Source organism: Lates calcarifer, linkage group LG7_1 (genome assembly GCF_001640805.2).
Source record: "Lates calcarifer isolate ASB-BC8 linkage group LG7_1, TLL_Latcal_v3, whole genome shotgun sequence".
Lineage (NCBI taxonomy): Eukaryota > Metazoa > Chordata > Actinopteri > Centropomidae > Lates > Lates calcarifer.
The window spans coordinates 188,873-200,292 of record NC_066839.1 but is presented as its reverse complement, the minus strand read 5'-3'; the positions used below and the strand labels follow the sequence as shown (position 1 = coordinate 200,292).

The following is an 11,420-nucleotide window of genomic DNA, read 5'->3' as shown; positions in this document are numbered from 1 at the left end:
AATATTTATAATCCTCCAGGAACCGAAAGTTTTAAGATTCACAATGAGTCAACACTTTTATTTTCTGTTCATGAAGCAGCAGTGACGTCTAAAACTGAGGAAATACATGAGCTGATGAAGTGATGATGAGTTATACAGAGAGAGAGAGAGAGAGTCAAACATCAGGTTGAACTGATAATAAAGACTTTAATAAAGTGAAGAAGAAGAAGAGTGACCCACCTGCTGCTGCTGCTGCTGCTGATGATGATGATGATGATGATGATGATGAGTTGCAGTTAAATCCTCAGACTCGTCAGACGTGCAGCTTGTTGTTGATCAGACGACTCTGCTGCTGATTCAGGTGTCTCCTCCTGTCTCAGTATGTGTGTGTGTGTGTGTGTGTGTGTGTGTGTGTGTTTTGCATGTCGTCCTGACTTGACTCAGGTGTGATTTGTTTCCAGGTCTCAGTAAACAGATCAGATTCTGACTGTAAACCTCCTGAGAGCTGAGTGTTGGTGCTGTCTGCAGGTTCGGATCAGTTGGACCTGATCAGTATAAAAACTAAACGTCTCTGAACAGGAAGTCATTTTAAGTCATCAGTGTTTATTTCAGTGACTCATTTAAACTCCCTCTGATTGCTGAACGTTTTGTGGCTCTGAACATTTTCCTTCGTCCAGACTCCAAACTGTGAATGTCCAGACGCCATCTTGTTTTTACTCTGTAAGGTTTCAGCTAATGAGGAGAACAGGTCTGAGTTTAGTAAAATGAAGTAGAAGGAGCAGTAAAGTCAAACTGTGACGTCCTTGTACGAGGAGGAAGTTTATCTCAGCTGAACTCCAATATGTTTTCAAGGAAATGTTCCAGATCCAGTTTTCTGTGAACATGAGAAGGAAGTGAAAAACACAGAGTCCAGGATGATGAGACTCTGGTTCCATGTAGACCACAGGAAACCTCAGATGGTCCTTGATTATGACATGATGTCACATGACCAGGTGAGACAGGTGAGCTGACAGACACCTTCCTCCTGCAGGTGGTTGGAGCTCCACCCCCTCTCCATCTGAGATGTGACCTTTGACCTGATCAGCCTCCTCCATCCATTATTGATCAGGAGCATTGATTATTAACAGCTGTTGATCGATCGGGTTACAGCTCAGTGACATCACAGAGTCGCAGCTCAGCTCCGCATCCGATTGGCTACGAGTCATGTGACGTCATCACTCAGGACCTGGACAACAGGTTAGAGACAGGTAGGTCAGATTACCCATGATGCAACTGCAGCGAGTCAGAATAATGTTAATGAGCGTGAATGTGAAAGATTAAAGGGACAGTTAGGGGGGGTGAAGAAGGAGCTGAAAGTGAAAGTGTCTCAGAGACGGAGGGAGGGAGGGGGAGATGCTCAGAGACGTCTCAGTCGACACTGGTTTTCAGCTGCAGCAGATCCTGGATCCTCTGATCTCTGGTCTCTGGTCCTGTGCAGGTTTTGGCTGATCTGGATCCTGGTCCTGAAAGATGTGGAGCTCCCTTCAGTCCAGCAGGAGTCAGCAGAGCAGAGAAGGTGAGAACAGGGGTGTGTGTGTGTGTGTGTGTGTGTGTGTGTGTTCCTGGGGTGTTCCTATTATTTTGTCCACCAGCTGATTCAGCTGCACTGGTTATTGATTATTGATCAGAGGTGATTCAACAACAAACAAACATCCGGTCCCGCCCATCACCTCAGGATGTTCTGGATCAGTATCTGGTCTGTGAGGAGGACTCAGAGGAGTCTGTCTGTGCTCTGCATCGGAACGTCACATGACTCCACCTCATCATGAGTTAACCCCACCCTGTGCTCCGGGCTGCTCCGTCACAGAATCAAACGGCCCAGAGATGAGAGGTAGGAAAAAGCTGCGGGGCGTCGATTTAACTAAAAAAACTTCTGTTTTTAATGTCGGAGGTTTATTGTGAAGGAGTTTATTTCATGGATCAGCTGTTTCCTGTGTGATCGGTTATTGATCTGCGTGAATCGGCTTTAAATGCGGTGACTTCATTTTCGGATCTCGTGAACGACGCGGTTTAATTTTCAGATTTTATGAAGCTGATGTAAAACGAGTCTGAGATGTCTGAGTCCTGAGACCCTGATCTGTCTGAGACCCTGATCTGTTCACGGTCTGATGTTTGTTCTGACTGAAGGTTTGATATAAATGTTATAAAAGTTAGGTTTATTTTATTTCTTCTTTTGAAACTCTTCAGAAACTGTTAAAATCCTTCCAGTGATAAAGTTTGAAGAACTTGTAGAGAACATGTTTCAGGATGTTTGACCATGTTCTCCGGAGTCTGCAGAAGGAGACAGAAAGTGGTAATGACTGAGAACATGTTGTTGTGTTGACTGTTCAGCAGGAGGAGGAGAGGAGAACCAAGGAGGTCAGAGGAGGAGGCTGCCGAAACTGAAGAACCCTGCGATGCTGTGGAAGAACCGCAGACAGCAGAACCACAACAACAACCACACTGAAGGTCAGAGCCCAGTAAAACCCACAGAATCAGGTCAGAACCAACAGAACCTTAAGGAGACAGAGGACTGTGAAAGACATCCAGAAAAACCACAGCTAGAACCAACAGAATTCAGTCTGAAATCTCAGAACCTCAGCTAAAACAAATCAAAGCTAAGCTAGAACCACCCTGTAGAACCTCACAACAGAACCTCAAGCTTAATATCAGATAGAACCAACAGAACTTCAGGTAGAGACCAAAAGAACTCTGGTTAGAACACAGAAATGTCCACAAGAACCTCAGATAGAAACATCAGTTCTCTACCAGAACCAACAGAACTTCAGATAGTATTTAGAACATTATGATCCTGTGCAGGTTTTAAACTGAACCTCCAGGTCTTATGGTTCTGTTTCAGGTTCTCACAGGTTCGGGTTCTGTAAGAACAGCTAGAAACAGGCCCTGTGTTGTGTTTCGTGCAGAGAATGACAGGGACTGTGTGGAGGAGCAGCAGGAGGAGCAGCTGGAGGAGGTCAGCAGGAGGCTGATCCTCAGGGAGGAGCAGTTCTTCAGTCAGGACTCTCCCGATGAGGAGGAGGACCAGCTGCTGAAAGACTTCGAGGAACTGAAGCTGCAGATGTGGATGGCCATCCACAACACCTTCACTTCCTCCTCCTCGGAGCAGCTGAACATCCTGAGGAGCGCCGTGGCCTCCATCCAGCAGCAGGAGGTGCAGGACCGGCTCTGGACGGGGCGTCCTGAGGACAGGGTCCCAGTGTGGCGTCCTCTGAAGTGCATCAGTACTCACAACAACCTACTGCAGAAGATAGTGGAGTCCAGAGTGAAGAAGGCAGCGGAGGACGAGTTGAGTGGAACCGAGGAGCTGTCCTCACCTGTGAAGAGGGAGGTGAGTCCCCAACCTGACCAGACGCTTCAGGAACGACTTTCACTTCCTGTTTCATCTCTAGAAACAAGTTACCCTCCCTCCCACTGAAACAATGACGACTCGTTTAAAACCTCAGTCACTCACCACTTTTAACTAGAAAAACATTAGTTTCACTCCACATTTCATCTTTAATAAATTATTCTCCTTGTTCTACCTCCTCAAATATTGATCACACTTTAAACCTGAAGAGATCAGTTACAATCGACTAAATACATTTAGAACAAGTGAATGTAGTGAGGGAGTGTTCTCTCTGTTTATCGGTGATATTCTTAAAGATAAAATGGGAGTGAACTTCACACTTGTAGTGACAAAGTATTTAGTTTTTGGATGTAACTGTGTGAGTGTAACTGTGTGATTGTTGTGTTTAGAGATTAAGCCGCCATCCCTGATGTTCAGATATAAAACTCATCAGTGTGGTGCTCAGTTGTAGTTCAGGTTCTACCAAACGTCTGCAGGTGTGTCGTTTGGGGAAACGAGTGAAAGACGACCTGCTGACGGTGGAGAGGACGGTGAAGGACTGTTACCCTCCTCAGATGGACATCCTGAACGTCTATGCTGGTCTCTACCACCAGAGGTTCTCCACCCGGCTGACTGAACTCGCTGCTTCTGGACTGGACATAGACGACTGCAGCTACCTGCTGTTCTGGGTCAACCACTGCTACCCACAGTGAGTCCCTGCTGACAGGTGTTAGAGCAGCACAGAATTTATTTCAGTCTGTAGTCAGAAAAACTAGTTCACATCTGTAAATAAACAGATTCTTAGACAAAGGTTTTTCAGAGCAGGTTTGATTGAACCGGTATTAAAATAATTCAGGACAAATACAGTCAGACATTTCAAAATAAAAGACAACAATAATAAAAGATTAAAAAACCCTAATTAAATAGACATGGTGTGTTAAAGGAGAAGTTTTAATAAGTGACATTGATTCTTCAGCCTCAGGTTTTCACTTTGACTGTAAAACCCACTTCAGTCCTGAACCAGGAGGTAGGAGCAGCCAGAGCGTTGGGGAGCAACACTGAGTTCACTTCGGTTCAGTCCTGAACTCAGGAACAAAAATCTTCCACTCTGAGAATTTATGTCAGCAGTCTGGTCCCAGCTGGATTTAATAAGAACTAAATCATTCCATGTTTCTGTTAAGCTGAACTGTAAAACACTTCCAGACTCTCTCAGGATCTGGTCTGGTCTACAGGGAGTTTCTTCTTTTATCAGGGTTCCAGCCCTGAAGGGACAGAACTGTTGTTTTTGTGTTACTTTATTATTATTATTATTATTATTTTTTTAGAAACATGAAACTCAGCCCAATAACTGGAGATGATACATGTGCTTCCAAAGAAACATGAATTCAGTTGACCAGGTGGTAGCGCTGTAGTTTACTTTCAGAAATGCACCTCACACCAAATTTAACACCCAAATCCAGATCAATGTGCTCCACAATTAAACATGGACCATAAAAGTCCACCATTATGGATTTTCTGTCATGTTACCAAAACATTTTGAGCCAGACCCGTAGGGGGCACCACAAATATCAGAAACACGCAGCTGAAAAACTAGCAGTGTGCCTCCTCTGAAAGACTTCAGACTGAGTTTGCTGCAGTTTTCTTGTGATTTTCTGTTAAAGTCAGAGACATGAGCAGCTCTGAGGTGTGTTTGAGTCCTGTCTATTCTTCCTCCTCAGGACAATATTAAAACATGAAGACCTGGATGGAAAGATAAAGACGGCCTGTCTGGGTTCTCTGCTGCTGCAGGACGACCTGAACCGTCTGGAGGAGCAGTACCTGTCCCACAGAGAGGTAAACACCTGCACAGCACTAAATGGCAGAGGAAAAGTTAACCTCTTTATGTTTATTACAATGCTCAAACACCAGAGTTTAATATTCAGACTCAGGGCACCACAGTATCTTTTTTCTGACTGTTACTTCACCTGGTTCAGGTGTGTCAACGAACAGGTGTATGTGCTTTCTTTCCTTCAGGACAAAGTGAAGTTGTGGCTGAGCACAGCTTTAAAGAAAGAGGAGGAGCGCTGGCTGAGCAGCAAGACCCCTGAACTCATCGACCACTATTACTTCAGCCCACTGGCTGTAGATGTCATACAGGTGAGACACAGGCAGCACAGGTGAGATAGAATCAATATAGGTGAGATATGGGCGAGATAGAATCAGTACAGGTGAGATACGGGTGAGATACAGTCAGTACAGGTGAGATATAAGTGAGATAGAGTCAGTACAGGTGAGATACAGGTACACTAAGTAAGGCTGGGGACAGTGATTTGAACAGGTGTGTTTACCTGGACTTTACCACAGTCTCTGTGTTCAGGGTGATGGGCATGTCGTGGTGTTTGTGTCTCCAGGTGATAGACAGCTCCCTGACCGAGTTCAGCCGTGTGATCAGAGACCAGAGCAAAGCTCAGAGGATCACAGCTCACCTGGAGAGCTTCCTGTGCAGGTAGACCACGCCCACCTCACTCAGCCCAATCATAGAGGCCGTTGACCTGCGTGTTGATATGTGAAATGTGTTGCAGCTACAAGAAGAGCATGGAGGAGTTTGTGAAGGGAAACCACAGTAACGTCTGCTCTGTGATCAAAGCTCACCTGGTGTGTGAGGAGCAGCTCAGGTGAGATCACCTGCTGACGTCAGACACACCTGTCATTACTTGCAGGTCAGTTTACAGTAAACTGCAGGTGCCCTCACTCAGGTGAGAGCTGATTGGATGTCTCTGACTCTCCCCAGGGATTACATCACAGGTGCGACTGCGAGTCTGTCTCAGCTGCAGAGCCGCCGCTGTCTGGACACGCTGTCTGCTCTGAGGGATTGTGGGTACAGGTATTTCACCTGTCCCATTCACGTCCAGCTGAAGGTACAAATACTGAGTATACATGTGATATACCACAACACCCCCCACCCCACCCCCCTATTGTGGCGTGCAGGGAAAGTGGGCAGAAAGAACATGGCAGCGTGAGAACTGTGGTCGATCAATGTCCTGTTCTTCAAACACAGTTATTGTTCTACTTCCTGTTATTCTCTCAGTCTCTCAGGAGATCTATAGACCTGGTACCAGAGTGAGTTGGTATAAATATCAGACGTGTTCTGATCTCAGTGTCTTTGCAAATATATTTTTAAAATCTTACTTGATGTAGAAAACAGGAGAGAGCACACACCTGAGGACAGATAACGTCAGATTGTCACAGGTGTGTTCTTAAAGTGTGTGGTGTTCAACACAGCCACACCACACACTAACAGATTCACCAGCAACAACCAGAGTCTGGACTCTCACATCTGACCACGTGAGAGGAAACAAACATGGCGGACAACGACGTCTCTTGTTTGTTGTGCTTCCGTCTTCAGTCAGCTGCTTCCTGATTGGCTATCGTTCACTGAGTTACTGGCTAGGCCTCATCTAAACTGTGTGTGTTCAGGTGTGTTACAGTCACCTGTGGACATCTGTCTGGTTGGATGGGTCACTTCCTGTCATGGACTCGGTGCTGGACTCTCTGAGCCGACAGCTGGTGGACCTGACTGACCTGAAACCAGCCTGTCGACAGGTAAGACTGAGTATTTACCTGTTCACCTGTGTGTTTCCCGGTGGTCTGACCACCTGTCTCTCTGCAGTCCCTGCTGAGCGTCCTCCATCAGGACGTGGTCCTTCAGTACGTGAAGAGGATGATGAGGAGCAGGATGAAGAGCAGAGAGCTGCAGGTGGCTGCGACTCAGAGGATGGGAGAGGACGCTCAGAAGATCAACGACTTCTTCAGAGAGGAGGTGAGACAGGTGCTCAGTGAGGTGTGTGGAGGAGTCCTGGTTCCTCTGGTCCTGATGTTCACGTGTCTCCTCAGGGCTGCACTGAGTCCCTTTGGATCGCAGACGTCCTCTGCAGCATCGCTGAGGTTCTCCGCCTGCACGACCCAGGAAGTGTCCAGCTGGAGATGGTCAGTCTGGCTAGGATGTTCCCTGATCTCAGGTATGTTCCCTGATCTCAGGTATGTTCCCTAATCTCGGGTATGTTCCCTGATCTCAGGTATGTTTCCTGACATCAGGTATGTTCCGGACCTTAGGTATGTTCCCTGACCTCAGGTATGTTTCCTGACATCAGGTATGTTCCCGGGACCTTAGGTATGTTCCCTGACCTCAGGTATGTTTCCTGACATCAGGTATGTTCCCCTGACCTCAGGTACATTCCCTGACATCAGGTATGTTCCCCTGACCTCAGGTATGTTCCCCACCCCAGCAGAGTGGCTTGGTGGCTGTCTGTAGTTCAGTAACCGGAAACATGACTGACCTCAGATCTGTGGATGAATCACTCATTCATCTCTGTCGCCCACCAGCGGAGCCCTCTGATTGGATGTGTGCTGATGATGTCATCTGTTTAATATTCAGACCACAGTAGCTGAAACACTGACTCACTTTGTTTCCCACACATTCAACAGCTCAGTCTCTCAGGCCTGAAAAGGTTTCAGTCCTGACAGTGTTTAAATCAGTCTGTGTTTAGAAAAGGCTGATTTTAGTATCAGACCAGGTTTGTTTTCTACATTTCATCCACAGAGAATTTACAGCAACTCAGAGAAACAGCAGAAAACATTAAAATACAGAAAAAAACAGAAAGAGATGAGAGGAGGAGTAGGAGGAGGAGAAGGGTCCAGTTAATTATTTATTCTCAGCTGATCAAACAGAAAATAAATTGAGAATAAATGAATAAAATGAGAAACAGAAGCAGTGAAGTTGCTTCCTGCTGCAGAGCAGACTCAGTCTGTTTCCTGTTTAAACCTAAAGCAAACATTACCCTGTCACCTGTCGCCTCTGCACAGAGGACAGGTGTTAGTGTTGCTCAGTGAAGATGTGACTCTGCTGCCCTGAGTGGGGTCTGTCAGGCTCTACTTTCATTCCTCCACGTCTCATCATGTATCAGACAGATCAGTCTGACTTCATCTCACCATGCTGTCTCTCACCCTGACAACAACAACAAAACATGTCAGAGAGTCGGAGGACGCTAAAGACCAGGTGTACCTGAGCACATCTGTCCTGGAGGTGGTTTTCTGTCCTGTGGTAGTCTCATGGGTTTTATCAGTTTTCATATGCAAATATTGACGCTGTGACCTGGATCTGCTGTGTGAGAAAAACCTGGTTGCTGTGGGAGACAGTAGGTGTGGTCGGGTGGAGCTCAGGTGTCACAGGTGTGTGAGGTGAATGGAAAAGTACAGACAGGGGAGGAGCTAACACGAGGCCTCAGGTCACTTGGACAGGTCAGACCTGATAAGACTGAGGACTTATCAGGTCTGACAGGACTGATAGGTCTACAGGACTCTGACAGGACTCTGACAGGTCTACAGGTCTCTGACAGGACTCTGACAGGTCTACAGGTCTCTGACAGGTTTACAGGTCTCTGACAGGACTCTGACAGGACTCTGACAGGTCTACAGGTCTCTGACAGGACTCTGACAGGTCTCTGACTGGTCTCTGACAGGTCTGCAGGACTCTGACAGGTCCGCAGGACTCCAGCAGGGGGCAGTTGCAGGGTCTTGATGGTTTTTAAAGCTGTTCAGAACCAAATGATACTCAGATCTCAGTGTTTCTCTGATCTGTGCCTCCTCTCCTCAGTGACGCTCACGTGTCAGCACTGCTGTCTCTGAAAACCGGCCTATCAGCCGCTGACGTTCGCTCCATCAGGCGGAGCGTGGAGGAGAACCGCCACCTCGACCCCTCCACCAATCACAGCCCTCCATTCTTCTCCAAGGTCAAAGTCAAGTGGCTCAACAACAAGATCAATCAGATGGGGCTGTAGAGCTGAGTGTGTTAGCATTTTAGCATATTTGCCTGTTAGTATTTTAGCATGTTAGCCCGTTAGCATGTTAGCAGTATTAGTCACAGTGTGTTTCAGTGTTGTTGCTTTACCATGGTACTAAAGATGGACATTTTATTTTGAAGGTCACTGTTTGTGGTTACAGGCGGCCATGTTGAAGGACAGACCCCTTCGGATCTGAGATCAGTCTGATGTGGTGTTCCCCAGGGTTCAGTCCTGGGTCCACAAAACTATCAGAAAATTCTGTTCTGGTTTTAATAGTTGTGTATATAAAGCTGATCTGTTTATTCAGAAGTTAGTTTTAACAAACAGAAAACCACCATAGTTGCGTTCCAGCTGAACTCAGAAGTCTGAATTTCTTAGTTCCTTGTTAGAAGTTTGAACCTGAGCGCCTCCTGAAGTCAGATTTCCAACTCAGAAAGTCAGAGCAACTCCATCAACCCCGACATCAGAATTCAAGATGGCTACTCCTCACAAGTCAAGTCAAGTCAATTTTAGTCATATATCGCCAATTCACAACAGAGGTTATCTGGAGGCTCTGTACATATAGAGCAGGTCTAGACCAAACTCTATCTTATAAAATTTACAGAGAGAAACCCAACAGATCCACCATGAGCAGCACTAGGAGACTGGGAGAGGAAAAACTTCCTTTAAGAGGCAGAAACCCAGAGCAGAACCGGATTCGGGTGGGCAGCCATCTGCCTAGACTGGTTGGGTTTAGACAGAGAGGGGTGGGGGTGGGGGGGTAAGAGAAAGACAACATTGCAAATACACAGACTAAGTCAAAATGTAGTAGCAGTAATAATAATTATTATTATAGCAGTGAAACATTAACAGCACTAACACTAATAAATGTTTAAATGTTGTAACACCGTCGGTTGAGCTGGATCATGGGAGCAGCAGGAGTCTCTACAGTTCTGGAGGCAGAACCCTGCAGTAAGAGACAGTAGAAGAGAGAGAGAGAAACAGTTTAATGCAGTGATATTAAGACGGTTTACAGTAATCTCATCTGCAGGACATCATGGACAACATTTACTAACTACTAAGCTTAACTGATGCATTGAGACTGACCCAACCTGCATCAACAGCAGTGAACTCTCTGCTAATGTTCCTGTTTATAGCAGCTCAGTCTCATTAGTTTCACATGAAGTCAGTCAGACACATAGAACTGTTCAGTTTTTATCTGTGGACATGTTGCTGCTGTGTCAATTCACCTTCATGGTTTAATGTTACGTTTTCAAACAGTTAAATTTGAACTGCTGAAATTTGTCTAAACTCTTTCTGTGAGCATCCATGTTTTTCTGACTTCTCACCTGGAACGCTGTTAGGTCGGAGGTGATGTCACTCCCAGTTCTGAACTCTGGTGAATGCATTATGAGACACAGCTGAGTCTGGGGTTTACCAGTCATGTTTGCAGGGACCCAGCAGAGGGTGCTCATGTTAAACACAACACCACTGCTCCAGTGTAATGATATAATAAACAGCCATACAAGCAAATAATAGAGTCTGTTGTTGTGTGTTTATTGTTTGTTGTGTCTGTTGAGTCTTTGTTGCAGATGAGCAGTTAAAGCCACAGTGATGACTAAATGTTCTGAACACCGTTATCTAACGAAGACCGGTCGGACATTTTTAAATGAAGCTCAGGGATAAAACCTGTCACAGTAAGAGGAATCAGATTCAGACACAGTGACACAGTCCTCTGTATTTACAGGGACCAGGGACAGGCTTTTTATTTCCCATGGACAGAGTTACCTTACCCAGAGTTACCAGGTTATCTCGGGTTATCTCAGGTTATCTCAGTTTATCTCAGGTGTTGTCCTAGGTGACAGGTTAGACTCAGAGGTTTACAGTTAACAGTTAAACCAGTCCAGTTCCAGTCTGACCTGCTGATCTCTCTGGGAATCAAACCAGCCACAAAAACCAAACGTGATCTGGATCAGGGTCCAGGGTTTCCCACTATGGTGACATCACAGTGAATGTCATGAAGCAGTGGTCATTCATCATCTGTCAGAGGGTTTACTGCCACTTATGAGTCACATGACTGTCACATGACTGAGTCAGATCATCAGTGACAGACATCAGACTGAACAATAATTACAATACAATAAAATTAAATACAATAAAAGGTACACAACTAATGACAATAAACTAACACAATAAGTAAAACAGTTAAACAGTAAATAAATGCCTAAATATAGTGAATACAATCCATGACAATACAGCAAATAAAAGGTTAACAACAA

General features: G+C 45.7%; 1 protein-coding gene across 3 annotated transcripts; it reads left to right on the top strand.

Moving 5' to 3' along the window:
• The first annotated feature begins 1,346 nt into the window (after positions 1-1,346).
• On the top strand, positions 1,347-10,679 carry tnfaip2a (tumor necrosis factor, alpha-induced protein 2a). Of its 3 annotated transcripts, none has more exons than XM_018686789.2 (13): positions 1,347-1,534; positions 2,350-2,466; positions 2,922-3,346; positions 3,841-4,052; positions 5,062-5,176; positions 5,357-5,479; positions 5,734-5,828; positions 5,905-5,997; positions 6,114-6,240; positions 6,800-6,925; positions 6,993-7,142; positions 7,217-7,341; positions 8,976-10,679. In XM_018686789.2, the coding sequence occupies exons 1-13, from the start codon at positions 1,489-1,491 to the stop codon at positions 9,157-9,159; spliced, it is 1,938 nt and encodes a 645-aa protein (XP_018542305.1). In that variant the 5' UTR covers positions 1,347-1,488; the 3' UTR covers positions 9,160-10,679. The 3 variants fall into 3 exon arrangements, with proteins under 3 accessions (XP_018542305.1, XP_018542304.1, XP_018542306.1); XM_018686788.2 differs by lacking the exon at positions 1,347-1,534 and adding an exon at positions 1,736-1,849; XM_018686790.2 differs by lacking the exon at positions 1,347-1,534 and adding an exon at positions 1,856-2,145.
• Positions 10,680-11,420: the final 741 nt, after the last annotated feature.

Coding starts and splice junctions, on each gene's coding strand:
- tnfaip2a (XM_018686788.2), top strand. CDS start 1,768: ATGACTCCACCTCATCATGAGTTAACCCCACCCTGTGCTCCGGGCTGC. Junction 6,926..6,992: donor TGAAACCAGCCTGTCGACAG/GTAAGACTGAGT, acceptor GTCTCTCTGCAG/TCCCTGCTGAGCGTCCTCCA. Junction 7,143..7,216: donor ACGACTTCTTCAGAGAGGAG/GTGAGACAGGTG, acceptor GTGTCTCCTCAG/GGCTGCACTGAGTCCCTTTG.